The following is a 21848-nucleotide window of genomic DNA, read 5'->3' on the forward strand; positions in this document are numbered from 1 at the left end:
GTCATCTTTTTTTTCTTTCTTTGCAGATCAGATTTTTCTATCTTTCCCTCCATTCTTTCAATCTTTGCATCTTTTTTTCCTTTTTTAAGTATGAAACGTAAAAAAAAAAAAAAAAAAAAGGAAAGAAAAAACCCTGAGAAGTGAAGATACTCTGCTCCTGCTGAGAAATAAGTGGTGGAGCTGAGCTCCTGGGAGCTCCTCCTCACTTTGAGCGCTGACCGTCACAGTTCTTTTACCTGCCAACCCCTTTGGAAGAACTGTATTGATGTCCCAAGAACACAAACACTTGTTAAGCCAGTGCACATTCTTGCAGAGATACTAACCAAGTATCTAAGTGAGTGAAGCAGAGAAATCACAGGTTGCTGTACTCTGAATATGAAAGTGAAAATGAACAGTGAAGTGACTTGCAGGGCTGCTGAATTCATCCTGCATGAGTGTGATCACCCATAAAGAGTTAGATCTTGGGAGTGAGAACTTCAGAGCTAGTCCTTCGCAGCGAAACTGTCACTGTTCGGAAGCATGGCTCGGGGAGCTATGTAGGAGCTATGCCTCCTCAGTAGAGGAGGCAGTAGAATCCAAACGGCAACTGAGAGGATCTGCTCCCAAAATGAAATTTTCCCCAAGACTAAGATGAAGAAAATGAGTTTCTTGGTTGACTGGATATCTCAGGGAACAACTTTGGGATGCAGAACACTTCTCTAGTGCAAATGCTATGTACCTGCTTAGGGAGCAAAGCCCAAAGGGCAGCTCATCTGAAGACATATCAGAGATGTAAGCTACCCAATTAAGGGCAAAGCAGCAAGCCTTTAAGAAGAGGTCCCTGTTAAGCTTCTCTTTTGGGCACAGTGATTTTCAAAAGTACTGAACACTCAGCTAACACATTCTAGTAACACATTCTGGAAATCAGAATACATCAGTAACTTTTATTTGGACTCTCAAGCATAAATGTAGCCACTTACTCTATTTACTAACAAAAGAAACAAAAGAAATGTCATCTTCAAAACCAGTGAACTCACTTTGAAAGATTTTAAACAAAAAGACACTGCCAACGCACTATTAACAAAGTAATCTGACTGCTGAAAAGCAGACAGTTAACTTTCAAGGTAGCTTCCTCTTTTGTGTAGTTTATGTCTATTTGTCATTGTTATCAGCAAAAGCTCCCTTGCTGGCACATTGATAGTACCCAAAAGCTAACCAAATGCATAGAATATTTACAGAAATGAAATTCTGAGCTTTACCTGAAAACATTCCTGGAATGTAAGCTCTAAAATACAGCCTAACTTAACCAGGGACCATAAATGTTTCTAGCTATTTTTATCAAATTCTGAACATGTTAAATAATACAAATAATGCTGGTGCAAAGAGTTGGCAAGGAAGATAGTGTTTGAAATATGTTTAAATGAAACTTTCATTCTTGAAAGCATGAAAAATATATCAGATCCAAGAAAATGGATTTAAATCTATGACCAAGTTGCTGTGCACTGCAGCTGCTGATGCAAATCCACTGGCTGCAGTCAAGTTCCCCTCATTTAGACAAAGAAAAATTTGTTACAACAGTACATGTTTTCCTGGTAGCATAGTTTGTTTTTCTAATAGATCAAGTGAAAGATGAAATGGCAGTTTCTGAAATATGTGAAATGTGTATATAAAATACAAGGAATGGTTTATTCAACCCTTCACAGTTCTTTACAAATCTTTATACTCAGTTATGCAGATAAAATAGGTATATGAAATCCCAGATCAGATAAAAACCGTACCCAAAATATCTCACAGTAAATTAGCTCTTTCTTTGAGAAAAAGTAAGGTCCAGGGTAAAGGATTCAAAACTTCTTGGTGCTTATTTTGTTGGAGTTGTTCGAGCGTTTCTGAAGAAAATTGTGCATCCATTTGCAAATAACGCATTTACAAAGCCTTTAGGGGTTTTACCAACATTTGGAATGATAATAGCCTCACTCTACTCTTATCACAGTAGTGTCCAAACAGAATTGTACTTTTTCCCTTTCAGTAAAGAAAATACAATGAATATTGTTATTACAGTGCAAACCTATTCTGTAAGATAAGCTGTGCGACTTTCATTGCATGAGATCTTTGTTTTGTATATAAATTGTACCTAGCAAACTCTTACTAGAATCCAGAGATCAAAATCCAAAATGAAAATATCTGTACTTAACAATAAAACAGTGTATTTTCCTCATGTCTTTTACACAGTAGCTCAGCTTAATAGGGTTTCAGCATTCTCCATGTGCAGTCTATTTAGAAGCTATTAGAAGCTATTACATGAGATAAGTATTTACAGCGAGATCTTTAGAGAATTATTGTGTAAAGACATAGAACTGGTGTGCTGCTGGAAATGGATATATATCCAGTATGGGGCATGTGATCAGCTGATGATTAAAAAAAAGAAAACTTTATATGCACTGCATTCTTCCATAGAAAGGGGGAATATGCTATTGTTAGGATAATACCCTATGAAAAGGTTAATCATTGTCTGACATTTGCACTATTGAATGAAAACATACTTGTGCTGAGGCTGTGAATTTCCTTGATTAGAAACTCTGTTTCCTGCTGGGACCTTCTCCAACACCAAGACATCTTGGTCGTGTTCTTTGAGTCTTACTGTATTTGCTTCCACATCCTGCAAGACAAGTTACTTTTAATAAAGTAACTGCACCCGATTTGGCTGATTAGTTTACTCTGAAAAAGTGCATGACTTTCAAACACAAAAGACACTGGGGTTGGTTCTTTTCCCCTGTACTTATCTATCTTTATCCTGTTTTTCTCACAGGCAGAATCAAGAGGGAAGCACTGGCACCGGGGGAAGAGGCAGAGAATTGTGGGAGGGACTAGAGCAAGAATGATGTAAAAAATCTCTGGCTATGGCAAAGGAAAAAAAGTTTGCCAAAAAACAGAGTCCCCCCCCAAACTTTCCATATGGAGTGTAATCTCTATCCCCACTTATATATGAACATTATTATGTATAATCTGACTTTTGTCTTTTTAAAAATAAAAGAAAATGGCACTTAAAAATGGTCTTAGCTCAGTAAACTGCCAGTAAACTTTTCATTTTCTACTACCAGATCACAGTAGAAAAAGAAAAAAAGAAGAATTAAATATAATGTACATTCAAATAACACAGATGAAAATCAGTAAGACCACGGACTTTGATCTTCTTTGAAGTACCGACCAAAGCTAAATCAGCTGTGAGTCTCCATGGCCAACCCAACCTTACTGCCAATGGGATCCTCATTCCCTTTTGTATAGTAAACACAATCTTATGTCATTTTTCTAGCACAGTACTCTGTCTGGAATGGTTTTATTGCTGCAATAGTGGGCATGTATGTATACATTCAAATACAGGATGATACTGGTTTTGACTTCCTATACTACGAGTGATCGCAAAACAGCCTGTATTTACAGAATTACAGCTGGACTTTGGAACACATTTGCCCTAATGTGAATAACTGTAAAATTAGTCTGGGAATATCTTTCTAGAGCTCTCTGATAAAGACATCGGTGTATTTACCTGTAGCTTATTTAATTTGCCAATTGATTCTGTCTTGAATCTATTGAGTTTAAGGTACCTGACACTGACCTATCTGGGAGAACGGGTGAAACGGGTGATCTTGTTTTATTCAATAGTTGGATGGAAGATCACCCAGAAATCCTGGACAGCATAAGGAAAAACTGAGCACTTGGCAAATTCTAGACCACAGAAATGTGAGAGACAAAAGATTCCATTTGGTCCCATTTTCATGGCTGAGCTAGGAACAGAAAAAGAGGAAAGATGATTAACATATTCTTTACTTGATCTTCTAGACTGTCACATCTCTGTTCTGCAATTAGGGACACTTCAAACAAGGTTATCAATATCAATATATGTCCATAGAAATAAGACAGACTCTAGAAAAATTTGCAATTTCTGATACCACGCTGTCGGGGTGGCCCTTCCCACTCTTACCCTAAGGATCCTGTTGAAGTCCTCCTTGTCTACTCTCAAGAAGTGGCAGTTGTCTTCACGCAGAACAATGGATGCTGCTCTGGGAGCATCATTCACAAGCGCTAACTTGCCAAAATCATCTCCTTCATGTAGAGTACATACCACACCCTGCACAGAGCAAAACATTTACATGCAGAAACCCATCATTACTCTGGATTCTATTGAAAGTCCTTGTACAAACACCGGACTTCACAATCAAATACCAAAACAAATCTATTTGGCAGGAAATCAACAGCCAAAATAATGACTAGGAAACAATACTCGCTAGCTGGTTATTACTATTACTAAAGAAAGGCAAGAATAGAAAAGAATTGGCTTGTTCTCTGAAATTACATTCAGCTTGAAGGACTCTTCCAGCCCTGCTGAAGACAGAAAGTTGTTGAGTTGTTTGTTTTTTATTTATAGAGGCCCTAAAAAATAAGATCAAGTTTGCAGAAATAACATATAACACCACATCCTCAGCTGGTGTAAATCAGCAGTGTTCTGTTTACTCCAATTTATAGTAACAGAGGATCTGGCCCATCCAGTGATGTAAAAAATGTAGCTAAATATGGGTAACTTAGGAACAGACTTAGCACCAGGGCCTCTATGCTAGATTTTGGTGAAATGCTTGGTGTTCAGAATGGAGGATTCTCAGTCACTGAATGAGAAATGAATAGGGAAGTAGGGATTTTTAAAGACTCAAGGGATTGCTGTGTACCAAAGTCCTATTTTTTGCCTTTAAAAATCTCTCTCATAAACAGGAAATTTAATAGAGATCGTTTTCAGCTTAACTAAAATGAAGAGCTGGCATAAATTTGGGAGGGGTTCATCCAACCTGAGAACCACTAGTCACAAAGCAGTACTTCTGTCAGACATGCCTGACATGTGTGACAAAAGTTAGTCATACAAATGCAAGAGAATATGGTGGTAAAGGGACAGGGCAAAAACCCCCATGAGACAGAAGTCTGGCAATTCACCAAATTCCAGCAAATGACTGTCCTAAAGATACTGATGTAACTCTGCTGAATTATATTCAGAAAGTGTGTAATATATGCCGAAATTATACAGCAATCAACTGGAAGTATAATCAGTGAAACCACTGGATCATTTCTTAATAAAATCACATTCAATTTGTTTCTTCAGACAAAGCAATTTCGCTCTAAATTAAACTGTATTCCTTCAAAGTTTACTCTTACAATTTCAATAATAAGAATCATATAAAAAGGCTTCTGAAAAAAATACCTTGCCATAAATGACTACGTTTACTGATCCCTTTAGGATAATGTACCAAGAAGTACCTTCTTCTCCCTGATTAAATACTACAAGAGAGAGAAAAGATTTTATGGTGAGAATATAGTTATTCAAAATATGAATGGGCCAGATTCTGCACTCAATAAAATTCAAGGTAACTCTACTGCAGTCATATTAATGTCCTTGAAAAAGGGCATACTATGATTTTAAAAGCAATTGCCTTCAGATTTTAGAAAAAAAAAACCCACACCCATATAGTAGTTACTTTATTACACTGATGTGAAAGGTACTTTTATTTTCCATGACAATTGCAACCACCACTTTATCAATACATGTCAGGTTATCAGTTACTAATCAGCACACAGATTTTGATCCCACCAGTAGCACCATGTTCTAACCCAATTCTCTAGTGGCTGTGTGTGAATTTGACACTCATTTGCTAAAACTTCTCAGTATAAACAGGTCTGAGTAATCTAACACTTTAAATCCTTTTTTTTGTGCAGCAAGATTTTTTTTAATACAAGGATAATATTAAAATACATTTTAAACAGAGATTGGTCCAACCCAAAATTTTAGATAAAAACACACCCAAATTGTAGGTGATACAGACATCCAACCAAGGATATAGAATTAATTTTGGTACTGTCCCTGTAATTGGGAACAGACTAAGCCAACACCTATTACCCTAGGTTTTAAACACTGAGTGCCAGTCAAGTTTGAAGAGTGCATCCAGGTTTTGCTCTTGTCATTTAAACATTAAGAATTTAAACATTCATGCTACAGATGAGAAAGAAGATCTGACAGGAATCCATTTACTTACAGACCGTTCCTGCTTTGGGATGTGACTCAAAAATGAGGACACCTGCTAATTCTCGCTTTACCTTAAAATAAAGAGAGAGAAATTATAGTTTTTATATGTATCTCATTCTTCCTGGTGAGAGGAAGTCACATAACACACCCCAGTCGCTGCCTTCCTTCCCTCTGCATCGTTCAGCACTCATTCAGAGTCACACAGCCAGAAAATGGTCTGCTTCACTTGATGTCCTATTTCCTACTGATTGGCTTTACAGAACATGAGCCTCTACATTTCCTGGCTCCAAATGGCTCAGACAAGGGCATCTTTAAGACACAGGTCTCCACATCTTTTTCATATGCACACACGTGAAACCATCATTAACAATTAACGTTAACATGATGGAAAATTTCAAACTGTAATAGCTAATCTATTACAGAAGATAGCTAGCAATTGCCAATTACTCTGTGGGGCTCTGCGGTACTCCTGTTCTTCCCTGAGAAATCCCTGATGTAAGTCTGGCCACTTCTGCTGCGTCGAGCTGTGAGGCACAGCCACCTGGACCTGCTGAGGCCCCTCTCCGCCTGACAGCTTTCCAGGCAAAATGTCCAGCCCACTACCTCTTCCAGGCACTGGAGAACGTGACACTGCCCTTGGTGTCAGCCTGCTCCTCGTTGGGTTTGTATTGCTCTGGTGTGATTAGCTCTTACGACTGACTGGGCAGTTGCCTCTAGTGAGACACTGTTAACAACCGCTTTTTTTCACTGTAAACACTGTTAATGTTACTTTCACAAAATAGTAGCAGCACTGGGAACCTCATATTATCCTGAGTTTTCCTATGTGCTTTATGTCTCTCTTCATACAACCGCAAGTCTCCAAGGACTTTGAGGCCAATTTCCTAGCAGTGGGATTCTTGTTTTCAGAGAATGTCAGCTGGTGACAATCCATGTTTCAGAGGTACTACCATGTAACTTAACTGTGCCAAATATAGATCAAAAGCTGGCTCCAACATATATTTAGTAGTAGTATTTTCACACCATTCTCCCAACTGTTTAAACTGAAAAAATTTTTGGGCCATGAAGAAAAACTTGGGGAGGAACTATTAAATTCTGGACACAATCCAGATGAGAGTCTGGTGGCTGCATCTCCTAAGATGGGTGGACAAATTCAGGCTCTGATGTCCTAAAGGCACCCACCAAACCTTTGCTCAAGCACCAAGCATAAACGTACCACACCAGCCACCTCTCCCAAAACTCTTTCCTGACAGCCAGTGCAAAGCACTCCTGTTTGCAGTCTGGAGAAGAAGAGGGATAAATAGAGGTGTTTGGACAGGTTTTTTTAGTACACTGACCAGTGAATGCACCCACAGGCCTGTGATTTCTATAACAATTAGCCCACCAAACTCTTTTATAACTTCTGCCTGAAGGCAATGATGCTTTCATACGGACAGGAAATAAAACCCCATTAGCACTGTTCTGCACATTGTAGAGAGCATTCCTATCCATGTACATCTTCAGATGCCTTCTCAGTTGCTTCAGACATTTGCCTCTGCAGTGAATGAATCCTCTTGATGAAGCCAAGAATTTGATTTGTTTTTAACACTGTGTTATATAATTGTTTTTCATTCATACATTAACTTCACAGGCTTCTCTAGCAGGGATTAGTTCACCGCCATGCGACATGAGTTTTATCCATTTTACTTCCTGCTGCTCGTGGCGTATCTAGAAAACGTATGACTTTAAGAATTATGCCTTGCTTAAAACACATAAACATTCCATTTGCTTTCAAGTCGATTGACCAGTAATCTTCTGGTTCATAGGAGCAATGCTGTCTGTTGCTCCTCTGAAGATTTTCTCTAAGCTAGTCATGGTTTCTGTCCTCTGCTTTAGTTCATGCTGCATGTAATGCTGACATTTCCAAATTCTTACTAAAAACATGGAAACAACTGCACTTCTTCAAAATGCCAAGTTTTCTTGCAGTTTGTATCATTTGCCATACTTGTTCTATATGCTACTCGCTGTGGATTCGGACCTCAAGTCTGAATTTCTTCTGAGCTGGAAATACTTTGTGTTTCGGATTTTTTTGTTCTGGTTTATGTCAGTAGTATCAAGAGTGTTCTCCACTCCCTCTCAGTATCTGTCTATCTTGGGTAGTTTCTTTTGTTTGATATGAAAAGGGTCATTTCTGGATCTTACAGAAGTCTGTCTTTAAATACTTTTTTCCTACATCCCAGAGATGTTTAAGGATTTTGGCTGGCTGTTCCTTCTTAGTTCAGTTACCAACTCTGGATGCATATTCTTTTTGAAAAACATTGCTCAGGTGTTACATGTTTGCACAGAGTACTATCTTTCTGTAATGCAGTTTCATAATTAGCTGCATCCGTCCAAGTTAACTGAGAATTATTGAAAATATCAAGAGCTTCCAAAGAAGCTATTGTCAAAAATAAATCTACTTTCTGACTGGCTTCCTTTTTCTGAAAGCACCCACATCTTGCTGCTACCAAGTAAAGTGCTATTTAGCTTGTTTCAGTTGCCTACGCAGTGTGTCAACAATGGTGAGACTTTAAACAGTTGCATTGTCTCCTCCAGGCATTTTCTCCATTTCATTTATTCTTGGTTCTCTGCACTGTTCTTGCCCACTCAGAGAGAAGGTGTCTGATGAGGTTTCCTTCACTCAGTGACCAAATTCCAAGCAGCCAGCACTGCACAGTACACCTTTCTGCACTGTGTAATTCCTCCTCTTAACTGGTTCAAGCCAAGACTTCTTATAGTTCAGAAATCAGACATCTATTCTGCAAAATTCAGTAGCACCACAGTCCCAGGTGTCAGGTCAGATTGCATGCATCTTAATTTAGACTCAGATGTGGACCCAGACGGAGGCACCCGTGCCAAGTGAGTGAGGTAGGGGTTGTGCAGAAACACATGAAGAGAATTATATCTGATATCCAAAAGACAACCTACATCTGCACAGTGCTTGGGTGGTCCTCACAGGTGGGAATAACTTGTTTGCATAGAACATATAAATGGAAAGGGCTGTAGGCGCTCCAATTCTAATAAAGCACCAGAAGTCAAAATTCAACCTCCCTTTTGGTGATGAGTTATATTTTTAAAAATACTTACTGTGGTAGAAAGATGAGATAAGGCCTTAATGTGAAGAAGTTCTTCATATATAATTTCTAAGTCATCTACAGTTCTCTGGCCAGGCCTATAGGGAGAAGATAAAAAGGACAGCAAAATGCAATAAATGCCCAAAATAAATGCTTCAGAGAAGTACAAAACAACACAAAATGCTGTTGTACTGTCTACTGGAGGGTACGTCCTCACTAAACAGGGACTGAACGATGGTTCTGGTTGGAGGACTGAAACACACAAAGGATGGAAGCGCTATGAAACCACCTGAATGACACTGAGCAGCAGCCATAGCAACCACCTTAGAGAGATCCTGATTAGGCAGCGTTCCTGATGAAACCAAGTGTTCTATAAGTAAAATGGTCAGATAAATCAGAAATGGTACATAAAGATCTGTTCCTTTCAAAAGGACTCCCAAGTGTGGGACCTGCACTATATTTCACATGCGGCACTAATTAGTTGTAGCAAACAGACAGTAGTAGTGGTTTGTAAAGGAGCGCGTGAATTTCTGCTGAACAAATTGGAAGAGGCAGCAGTGCATCTTAGAGGACAGTAAATGACTGCTACAGAGTTAATGCTGCATACTGTTGTTTAGCCACAAAGGTAAATAAGAACCACTCAGTAGTTTCACTGAGTGAAACTCAACTTCTCTCACTGAAAAATACAAGAAGCTGCCATTAATAAAAAGCATGCATTGATGAAGGAATAATCCTCCTATAGCATAATGAGGAATGAGGCTGCCACTGTGACTGAAATAATTGCATTTCTGTAGTCTACACACTGGAAAATTTTCTGATTGCTAAAAAAGGACACAAATGCTCTTAGGACTGCAGTGTGTCAGAGATGCTTTGGAGGATCTAATAAACAGTACCATGAGAAGGAGTTGTAGGAGCTTGTGAGTAACTCCTAATCTTTTTCCCACTCACAAGATTCTCTTCAGTTTAAGCGTCTAATACAACTTTATTTTCTAAATGGACAAATTCTCCTGTGATATAATTTCAGACAGCACATTGGAGTTACATACACACAGAGAGAAAAAATCCTTTAAAGCATTATCTCAAGTTACTTTTATAGAATGAAGTACTTTCAAACAACGTGTTTTAGATTTGTGAAAAGCAGAATATAAGTAAGTAAATTAATGGGCCAAGAACAGAAGAAAAGAGCAACCTAGTCATAAGAAGGAAGAGAGGATAAATTTAAGATGTGAGGAAATGGGATACAGGAAGTCGAGTCCAGGGGCAGGAGTTTCAAATGAGAAGGTTTACATGCTTGTATTAAGAACAGGCTAGTGAGCAGTTCCAAACCCCACTGTCTGCAATGTCTGGTGTCAAAAGAATTAACAGCACAGTTGAATCTTTGTACAGCCCTAAAAGAAATCATAGAATCATAGAATCATAGAATCACTGAGGTTGGAAAAGACCTCTAAGATCATCGAGTCCAACCGTCAACCCAACACCACCATGCCCACTAAACCATGTCCCTAAGTGCCTCATCTACTCGTCTTTTAAATACGTCCAGGAATGGGGACTCCACCACTTCCCTGGGCAGCCTGTTCCAATGTTTCACCACTCTTTCAGTAAAGAAATTTTTCCTTACATCCAATCTAAACCTCCCCTGGCGCAACTTGAGGCCATTTCCTCTCGTCCTATCGCTTGTTACTTGGGAGAAGAGACCGACACCCACCTCGCTACAACCTCCTTTCAGGTAGTTGTAGAGAGCGATGAGGTCTCCCCTCAGCCTCCTTTTCTGCAGGCTAAACAACCCCAGGTCCCTCAGCCGCTCCTCATAAGACTTGTTCTCCAGACCCCTCACCAGCCTCGTTGCCCTTCTCTGGACACGCTCCAGCACCTCGACGTCCTTCTTGTAGTGAGGGGCCCAAAACTGAACACAGTATTCGAGGTGCGGCCTCACCAGTGCCGAGTACACCAGTGCACGATCACTTCCCTGCTCCTGCTGGCCACACTGTTTCTGATACAGGCCAGGATGCCATTGGCCTTCTTGGCCGCCTGGGCACACTGCCGGCTCATGTTCAGCCGGCTGTCGACCAACACCCCCAGGTCCTTCTCTGCTGGGCAGCTTTCCAGCCACTAAATGTCACAATGAACCTTTCTGATAGAAGTTTTCCTCCTAAAATGTCAATATTACAGGAGATTCTAGCACCTAGAGGATCAGGAAAGTCATATAAAGAAATACAGTGCTCTACAGGTGTTCTGCCTAATCACCTCGTGGTTCAACAGTCTGTCTAAATCATATGTGAGGTAGAGGAAGTACCCATCAATCCTGTCACTCTGGAGTTATACTGCATCTTTTTGCAAAAGAAGTTTGACGGAGACTTCTTTTGGATGAAGGAAGTACTGAAGAAGTCATAGAAAACATAAGGACAACTGACATCTCTGCTAAGCAAGCTATATTTTTCATCTGTTCTTCACTTACCAATGACATGCATTTATTATTACCCAGATTAAAGACCAATTTAGACAAAAAACGTTTTGGATGAAACTATTCTTTTCTCATACAGAACGGAATAAACTGTTAAGGGAGAAAGAGAAACTGGTTTGGTACTGCTATGCCCTCTAGTGACTCAAACTACTCTTTACTATTTCTAAATCTGGCTTGACATTATAAGGCTGCCACTCCTACTGATTTATGTGGGGCAGTAGCAGCTTAATTAAGTACAGAATAAAGCTAAACCTGTACTAGCTACCTTTCACTGGAGATTTAAGAAATACAAGGTAAGGATTTTAACAAATAATACTTCCTATAGGAAGTAACAACTTTAATTTTATGACATGCTTGCAAAACCAGCATGTCTTGGAAAAGGGAAAACATAGTGTAACAAATGAACAAATTTCTACATGAACTTAAAATATAAAAGGATGATGTCTTACTCCATCAGACCTCTATCAAGACAAAAGTGTACACTCTTCTTTCAGTATGTCCATTTGCCTCCTGTGTTAGCACATTGGGAGGACTGACAATCTATAGTGGATGTACCCAGTCTACTTCTGCTTCTGCAGATGTCACATGGAGAGATATTAGGCATCACTGCTTCTGAAAAACCTGTGTGGTGACCCACTGATGTCGATTTGTAGGATCCTGCTGTGTAAAGACCTAGTTTCTGCAGGGGACACATTCTAACAGCAACAGCTGGTTATAGACAGGATAATAAATGGAATAGGTAGAGAAGGAGGCTACACATTAATGAACAGGAGAACTCAGGTCATATTAAGTGATCAATAAAACCTGTTCAGTGTTTGGAGAATTTATCAAGGTCAGAGACATTGAGCTTCTCTGTGACTAGGATGTTGACAATAACATAGTACTTTGCCATTAATAAACCATGTATGTGCAAGCAATATCATTGATTATTTTTATTACACAGCTAACCAGAAAATTCTCAGATAAGAAGAACAAGGGAAAAGATCAGAGACCCCATAACATTGTGTTTATACGTCAAATAAGCATATATTTCCAGAGTACAAATTTTGTCTTCAAGTACCATAAAGAATATATAGGAGACACAAATAATTTTACCCCCTACCTGTGTCTGAATGTGGAATTGAATGCACGTTCACTTATCTAGCACGGAAGCTAATTACGTAATCTTTGTACTCGAACCAGTGCTCCTTGATTAACTTCATAAATATCATTTATCACATATAATACCCGTAAACGTCAGTGGATATGTGGAAAGATAATCTGTATTTTCTGTCCTAGGAATAACACTTTGTTTATTAAATGTCATTGGCAGGAAACTCCACCAAGGACTATGGAACTTAATATAGTCTTTATGGAGAAATCCAGTATGGTTCTTACTACTAACAGCTGGGTGGAATATCTAAATAAAAAAATTTTAAGAACAAGAGAATAAATATATCTTGCTTAATTTTTACAAGACCTTCAAGAAGCTATAGATTCTTAGCAATAATTAAATTGTTATTTTATTATGCTGTTTACCATGTTTAGGTTTATTTTCACTTCCTCTCCCTAGCATCCTGTCAAGCTTACTTCTGCAGCTGACACTAAAATTTGATTACTGATCACATGTGGAATCAAACACTCTTTGTACTGTGAAAAATATTTGCTGAGTGAAGTCACAAAGAATATATAACACAGATTTATTGTTTCAGTCATACTGCTAACTTACTGTCACCTAGAGTATTAAAAAAGAATATAATCCATAACATCATCTGAGTTAAATACTGTTGTCTGATGAATATCAGTCTCCCTTTAAAGACTCCTGTTACTATTGTGTTTAGTTTTGTATTATAGCATCCTATTTCATTAGGATTTACCATCAAGTTAGCTGTATCTGAACACCATTAAAATAAAATAAAAATAACTAGAAAAATGTTTTCAGGACGTATTTTCATATTGAAGGTTTGAAATGCTTGTAAGGAATAGCTGTGTTAATTCTACAGTATTTTTTCCAGGGATTTGCTCAAGGTCTGCACCTGTGCTCCAGGCATTATAAGGAGCAGAGAGCTGTGTTTGCTACTTCACAAAAAGCTATTTTCACATTCACAGTGTATGTGTTTCCAAAGAAAAAAAAAACAGCCAATAGCAACAAGAGCCTGCCAAAAATTTCCCTGAGCTCTATTCTGTTTTTTAAACTATAGAACATTCTTTCACAGTTTGACAGTTAAAATGCTGCAGTTAATGTAATAAACAGAGAATTTTTTAAGTTGGCTGTCAAAACAAGTGACACTTTTTGCTAGAGATTTTCAGATTTTGAACAATAGAAAGTACCTTTCAAAGCAACAGCTTCATTATACAATCAAATTCTCAAAGTAATCTTCTCATCAAAGAACATTGTCTTATTTCTTTCAGGGTAATTATCTGAGTTCTGCAACCTCTCCGGAAATGGTGACTATTATAAAATGCAGCTGTGTTAGTTTGAAAATTGTGGGTCCTGCTCAGGTCAGCTAGAGCCAGTGTCTCTGAAGCCCTGACAATTCCTTGAACTTTTGGCAGCTGTAACCGTGTCTAGTCAAAACTAGCAGGACTCTGAGGATTCGTGGAGATTTTAACAGCTTTGATACAGCATAGCCCAGGGTGGATTTTCAACTAATAAAATCATAATGTATGTAAACTGAATACTAGAACAGTAGTTAATATGGTGCCTGATAGTACAAGCTTGCTTCCATGAGCAAAGGGCAGCAAAAATAAGCACTTTCAGGGATAAGGATAGGGAAAGATGATTGATGGCTGTCAGTCTTGAGAAAACCTCTTTCCCCTCACTATATTGCATGAAAAATCTCCTATGAATATTCTTTCAGGTGATGCTGTGCAAGTGACAACACAGAGGGGAAAGCAGTACTTTCCACAGCATCATTCCAGCCTGTCAGCTCTCTGCAAGGAGTGTGGATGATAATCAACATTGATCCTGCCAGGGTAAACTTACACTGGTTGCTCTGAAAGTCATGATGGAAAGCAAATGTAGTAGGAAGCCAAAAACTGTAATAACCTAAGGGAGCAATTCTCCAAGAGCTAACCTGCTCAGTCAGCCTGAGGCAAAGGAGATAGTACAGAGGTGCAGGGTCACAGCACACATAGCACTGTTCACGGTCTCCTAATGACTGGCATCTGCTCACGGGTGCAAGAAGCCCTCTTTCGCTCCTCAGTGGAGAATGCACAGGACATCTCTGTGAGGAGAAAACACCTCACTTCCCTGACACCATAAGGGTTTATGGAAGCGCCATGCTCCCAGTCTGGTTTGTCTATGTATTTTGTGTGACAGGGAGTGAGTGCTCCTTTGGTTGTGTTTGACTAGACCTCTAATAAACAGAGGAAAGAGAATTTATACTTTTAAAACTATTGCTGCATGGCAGTGTTACCTATTTTTGTAAGCACAAGTATCTGATGGCACTTTTTGAAATGCAATGCTTTTAGCAAGTTTTTGGAAAAGTGCCGTCTAAATGAGCTTGCTATCTAAACAGACAACACAGGGACAAGAATGGAGCAGGGAAAGGATACAGATGGAAACAGAACAGGAGCAAGCACTTGTGTTAAGTGGATTCAAAACATTTTTAGTAGAAAAAATGTTCTCACACTGTAGGCAGGGCCCAATCCTATCCCATAGCAAAGACAAACTTTGCCAATGGCCTCAAAGGAGCAGGATCCAGCTTTGTGTACTTATCTTTCTTGAACTGACCCTTACAAGTAAATCTTTGGTGAAGATGACCTTAAGTAATTCATTATTCTCAGTGCGCTTAATTAGCAGTAAAGTATGTCTTCAGTGGCGCCTAAACACTACCTGCAAAATGAAGAGGTTGCCTTCAATGGAGGGTCAAACAGAGTTTATACTGGTTGCTTTGAAGTCACTATAAAGCTGCCTGTAAAGAAGGCCTTTAGCACAGTTTTCAGTGTGACCAGAACGTATTGCTGAAAGGATGGTTAGCCAACTGATGAGAGGACATGATGTGATAGCTATGAAAAGGTTAGGCAGACATCCTCTGTGGCCTAGGTACAAAAAGCATTTTTTTTTAATGTATTGATTTTATAACAATAAGAATGGATAAATAAACCCACAGAGCCACATTTCACACCTTGCTAGCAAACTACAACAGGCCAAGTCCAGCCTATCTTAATTCAATAAGTTTCTACCAAAGATGAATCTAATTAACGGCTGCCACTGACGACTGCAATGGAAAGGTACCTGCTGTGCTGCCATCCTACCACTCTACTCACTCACAATAACTGAAAGCAGCATAGTTAATTGAATGGCACGTCTACACAGAAAGTGTTAACGGAACAGGACTCTTCTATTACCTGCAACTTACTTTTGGGGAGACTCAGAAATGAAATAAAAACTCACAATGCAGCATTTTCCTCAGGGTGAGTATGATGGCATTCATGGCCTTTGATGGTTATTCTCAACACACAGTTCAACTTATAAGCATTAATAAGGATGGGAAATGACTTAATATGGACTTAAAAACTTTAGAGGTTGAACAAACTGGCACTGACATGAAATAACTGGCCAAAGGATGCCCGATAATAAATGTACATTTCTCCTCTTTCCATGTCACAAGGAAGGCCCATGTACAATTTTAACACATTAATCTGCTTACGGTTTTCTGAGAATCATCCTCATATGAGCATCTGGCCCAATCTGAGACAGAAGAAGTATAGTGTCCTGTAGCTCCTCATCACACTCCTTTTTCTCTTCCTCGGTTGGCAAAGGGGCATCTTCACGCTCATCATCCAAAAATCGATAAAATAAGTATTTGTCTTGAAAGTGGTGTTCCTGATCCACTGAAAACAACATAACATACCAAATACTAAGCTCTCCTCATTAAAGTCAACCTTGTAGAAATCTGTGTAGCATTGTGTATGTCACAGATATATTAGTTAAGAAGGGAAAGAAACTGCAAGAGTATGAAACACCTTTATTTCCCACATATGTCCAAATTATGTAGCTTGGAGGGTACACTTTTAAATTGTGTACTACAAATACTTTCCAAAAGGCTTCTATATATGTGTGTTGTGGGTGTGTATACATACATGTGTGTGTGTGCACGCGTGTGTGTGTTTTTCTTATTAGATCTGGTTTTGTTCTTATTGTTTCAAACCATTTCAATTAAGCAAACAATTCACAGTGGGGAAATGGTTACCTCATGAATTTCTAAGAGGTGTTCTCTAGCATGAACACCTTGCCCTACATGTTTCAGACAGGGCTAAAAGGTAACAAAAGCATCTAAACTCTTTCTGATGTACCAGAAATGTACATCATCAAGATACAATCCCAGGGGCAAGTTCATTGACCTGTGTCCTGGTGGAAGAACTTAATAGAAAGACTACCAAGAGAAGAATTCTAAAGAGAGGCTATGATATGGCAAAGGACAAACCCTTGGTCTTCCAGGCAAGTCAGAGTGATGTGTTGAGTTGGAGACTGTGATGCAGCTTGCAACAGCTTGCCCCTGGGAGTTCAAGGGAATATTTGGCAGGAATTAAAGCTAGAGCCCTGAGGGTAAGGAAGCAGTGGAAACAATCTGACTTCTCAGTGTGGAAATTTCTCCCTGGGATATGGGAAGCACAACACAGGATAAATGGAAGTGTATTGTAATAGAGCTGCTCTTCTGGACTTAATAAAACTGTACATGCAAAGCTTCAAATACAAATATTGCTTTAGAAAGCTACCGTTTTGAGGGCTATAATATCCTGTTACCAAGTAAATCCTGCCAAATGGAAACTGGAAGTCAATGTAAAATACAGTCAGAAAACTAACATAAAATCCCAGATCTCTGCACTGGAATATTTGGAGTGCTGAACTTGGGAACCACTCCAAAAACCACTGAAAATCGTTCCAAAATTATGGATCTGAGCAAACACAAATCTTCACACTCACTTCCAAATGCTGCAAATCTTTGATGAAGATCAGTAATACTGATGGTATTACTGTGTGTGTATGGTAATACTTCTCTTGGTTTTGGCCTGAGTGCTATACAGTTCTTGCAACATAATCACAAGCTGGTATACTCCTAAGTATAATTAGAGTTATCATTATAAATTGTTCATTTACTTTTCAATATCTCATAAGTTAAAAAGGCATATTGGTAGCAAGATTCACGTAATACTGTCTGTGTGTTTCGCTTGCACTTATGAATGAACAGGTTGCTCTGCAGCATTTTCTTTGGGCTCATGATCCCTTACTTTTTCATGAAAGAGATCTACAGAGGCACTCATGTCACACATTGCCCATGTTTTAGTCAAGATGCTGATTTTCTTTATCTTACCATGGTTAAGAACACCTTCTTCCAGCAATACTTGCCACATGCCAACAGCCTGGGTTCGTGAATGGACACAAGTACTTTGCTGCATCATCCAGTCAACTAGTTCTGTCCCCACACAGCATTGCCTGAAGGACAAATAGATAGAAATGAAAACGGAGCTAGTCAAGAGAGAGATTGCACACAGTGTCTGCCAAGAACAGTGATATCTTAAACTCTGTATAACCTTAGACAAATCTCCCTACAGAAAACACAATGTCACCATCTACGTGTATATGCTTGAAATACCAGTGAAGGTGTTCAGTTTTGAGAGGGTCACCTCAGCAGAACAACAAGTGTTTGAGGAAATGCAAAGTTCAGAGGATCAGAGTGACCCTGTGCCACCTGGTACAAAACCTGTTGCACCAGTGCAACAACCTCCAACCCAGATTTCAAAGGAAACCTTCTCTGTATACCGTGGGATAGCAAAAGCCTCATGCTTTTCAGAATGCTGCATGAAAACAAACATCTAACACTGTAAAAGCTTTGCCAATGAGAACAGCCTCCACAGGAAGAGTGAGTATTATGAAGGTGTTCCTCCATTTGTAACCAAACTCCAGCCATACTGTATTTGGGGACATTGGTTTGTAGGTCTACAGTGCTTCTGAGGCTCTCTCATGCTAGGTGCTGGTCACCTGGCAGCTCCTGACTGACGCAGAGGCAGACAACAACAGGCCTCAAGTTCTGGAGAACGCCCAAAGAGGGGGAAAAAACCAAAAAGCGATGTGGTCACTAAGTAAAATTCTTTGTCATAACACTCCCTAGCTCAGCAGAACAGAAGCAAATGAGCAATGTGATCAAAAACTTACAAATCTATAACTGATCACACGTAGAACAGAGAGGAGGCTGGCTAGTCCTTCTAGACAGGCTCTCATGGCTCCACACTTCTTGCATCACTTTCAGAGACCAAGGAAACGTAATACTGAAATTGCTGAAATTTAGCTTAAATAATGCTCTTCCAATTAAAATCCCATTTTGATGACAAAACTTTCCCTCACCTGGATCCAATCTAAATTTTGGCATTCCATATTTAAAAAAAACAAGGATAGAACAGTAAGAGTTTTTCCCAGTTATGTATAAGATAAAATGGTGCAGTTGTTTGGACCAGCATTGGTCTTCATTTATCATACATGCTCTTTTGTTCTTCTAGAACGATGAGCAATGTCATATCAATATATATCAAATCATATATTCTCAGATCAACTCACAAGCTCCAAATACCTTGCATCATATTAAATACATTTCGGACTGAAATATGGAAAATCAATGCACTTACCTCAAAAGCAGATCAGCAACATATTGATTTACTATTTAGAAAAAGACATACTCAGAGATTTTAAACTAATTTTTATTTAAATATACTCCAAATGATGCATTAGGTATTTGATTTAAACATTAGACACTAAAACAAATTGATTGTTCCTTAAGCCAACAATAGATAGATCCTGACTCCTTCAAGTCAGATTCCTATTCTACAAGTGCCATTGTTATCCCACTTCAGCAAGACAGTGCTGCCACCAGCAGAAGGATAAGAAAGCCTGGCAATACACTGAAAAAGAAATTTTAAATATAACAGAAAATCTACATAAGGAATGTTTCTCACCAGGTTAATTTTCAGAACTCCACACTGAGCAACACCACTGTAGCAATCAATACAGTAACATAACATATTAATGAGCTTTCCTATTATCTCTTACTGATATACGAAGAGAACAGAATCTACATTTTAACTTGATATTGCACAGAATATTCCAGCTAACTATGCTATTAACTTCGGAAGAGTTTTTGTATGTGAATACTTTGTTCACAATCATGGACTCAATTTCCAGTCAAATTACTTCAGAAAAGATTTACCAGGCCCATTAAAGGCTGCATAACATCCAGACTCAAATAGCATCACAGAATAATTTCAGACCTTTTGAGACCCGCAAGTATGGTAAGGCATAAATCACAAATCAGAGAATGGCAGGCATAAAAATTCAGAGACCTCTATACAATCAGCTCACACACCTGTAAGTCTTCAGATGGTATTTACGATCTCTTATCATGTGAGGGGCTCGGGACAGAATTGTATTCCGCAAAATCTTTCCAGCTCTGAGGATCTTTTCTGAAGGAACCTTGGTGATCATGGAGAAAAAAAAAGGGACCAAGACACACAGATTTTAGCTTTCCACAATCTCTGTACTGCCTTCTGCAAAACAAAACACAAGTTCTCTTTTCCCTAAATTAAAAATCCTTGCACAGATGCTTACTTTTGCAAAGCAATGTAGTATATATTTGGGATTTTAAGTCTCACATACTTATCACATCTAACAGAAAGCATCACTTCAGCTGATACGCGTCACACTGTTGGAAATAGGAGTTATTTCCATTTGTCTAGCGGCCTGGCTCTACAGCACACCTATGCCCTATTACCTGTGTAATGGTTTTAGTAGGACGATGTGGGATGTGAGGTTCAATAAGAGGTGTCTGAAAAATAAAATGAAATGAAATAAATTTTTAAAGGTTGAGCAGTAAAATAAAATAAGGCTAAAATTAAAAACTGAACAAAGAAGCTGTAAAAACAAAGAAGGACGTTTAAGTCCAAGCTTTGCCCAGGGGCCGTGAGTAGAAAAAGCTCTCTGAAGACATCCTAAAGACAAACTTGGCTCTGAACGCTCAGCAAATTAAAACAGTGACATGACACGTGAAGATTAATAAACAAATGCATGTTAAACTTTCTAAAGCACTAACGAAGTGTGCAATGGTGAAACACCACACCAAATCTGAGGCTACGCGGGCATAGCTAGCTCTTCCACTTGCTGCTTTCGACCTGCAGTGGGCACAACAGCATTCCTCCACATGCGGCTGCCTCCGCCATTCAGTCCCCCACCACAGAAACTCTCTCCTCCTTCAGCACCTTTTTCTATTCAGCTCTCTTCTCCCTTACAGCATCACACAAGAAGACAGGAATGAAGAAAAAGCTCTGCTCCCACGCTCTGTCTTTTCTAAACTATCAGGCCTAGCTGGCAACCCTTTTATAGCCGCTCACCAGAGCTCTCTGAAATGTAAGAGCACGCAGGCCACTCGCAGAGACCTTAGTAAGGACTTTCACAAAGGGGCTGGTAAAGGAAAAAGAAAAGAGTAGAGCAGGTGACTTGGTTCTGCAAAGGGAAGAGTGAAAGGGAAGGCTATCAGGGCTCTCTCTATAAGAGAGAAGCAGAGAAGGGGATGAGAGAAATGGGAAAACAGGCACTTAACAAACAGGTGAAAAGAGAGGGGAGACAGGAAGCACATGGTACAACACAGAGGAAAAAGGAAAGCAGAGGGTTAAAGGACAGTAGAAATGGAGACAAAGGAGAACAAAACCAAACTTCAGCAGCCACCTCAGAATGATGGGAAGACGTTTTGCTCTGTCGGGACTTGTAGTTAACAGCATGGACCAAATCTCCTTCCAGTGTGAAATGTCAGGAGACACGACACAAGGGCTGAATTTGGCTGGTGTTGTGGGCTTGCTGACAGGCCAGATCATACCAAACACAGAGGTCTCCCACAAGGGCAAGACCTTGCACCTCAGCCCACGGCAGCCGTGGCTCCCTTACACCCGTACAGCAAAGGCAGGACAGCCAGGTCGGAAGTACAGTGAAACATATGCCATGTACTGCTGGGTTGCTGGGTATCGGTTTTCTTAAGCTGGGCACCTGTTTGTTAGCTCCCACAGGATTTTAATGATGTGACAAAGTCCTTGTAGTAATCAAATAGTGCTAGGAGCTCCGAATGCACCAGGAGATTATAGGTCAGCCAGGAAAAGGCAAGAATGAGGGAAGCACATGATAGGAATCAATAAAGATAAGATAATCTTAACGGAGAAGCCTGTATATGGAAAACAATGCAAATGGTTTTTCATTTCTACTCATACCTTCCAAGAAGTCTCTGAAAAGGCAAAT

At 39.4% G+C, this 21848-nt stretch overlaps 1 protein-coding gene across 2 annotated transcripts in view; it reads right to left on the minus strand.

The window, feature by feature from the left end:
* Positions 1–21848, minus strand: part of RAPGEF4 (Rap guanine nucleotide exchange factor 4) — a 163558-nt gene that overhangs the window by 37201 nt on the left and 104509 nt on the right. The window contains exons 7-15 of one of the 2 annotated variants that reach the window (XM_076342597.1): positions 20338–20391; positions 19933–20039; positions 17890–18011; positions 16225–16408; positions 9143–9227; positions 6051–6111; positions 5222–5298; positions 3959–4105; positions 2520–2635 (exon numbers count right to left, since the gene is read on the minus strand). In XM_076342597.1, the coding sequence (XP_076198712.1) occupies positions 2520–2635; positions 3959–4105; positions 5222–5298; positions 6051–6111; positions 9143–9227; positions 16225–16408; positions 17890–18011; positions 19933–20039; positions 20338–20391 (953 nt within the window). The remainder of the gene's footprint in view (positions 1–2519; positions 2636–3958; positions 4106–5221; positions 5299–6050; positions 6112–9142; positions 9228–16224; positions 16409–17889; positions 18012–19932; positions 20040–20337; positions 20392–21848) is intronic. The other variant, XM_076342598.1, reaches the window with a different exon arrangement.

The sequence above is a fragment of the Aptenodytes patagonicus genome, chromosome 6, assembly GCF_965638725.1.
Source record: "Aptenodytes patagonicus chromosome 6, bAptPat1.pri.cur, whole genome shotgun sequence".
NCBI classification, from domain to species: domain Eukaryota; kingdom Metazoa; phylum Chordata; class Aves; order Sphenisciformes; family Spheniscidae; genus Aptenodytes; species Aptenodytes patagonicus.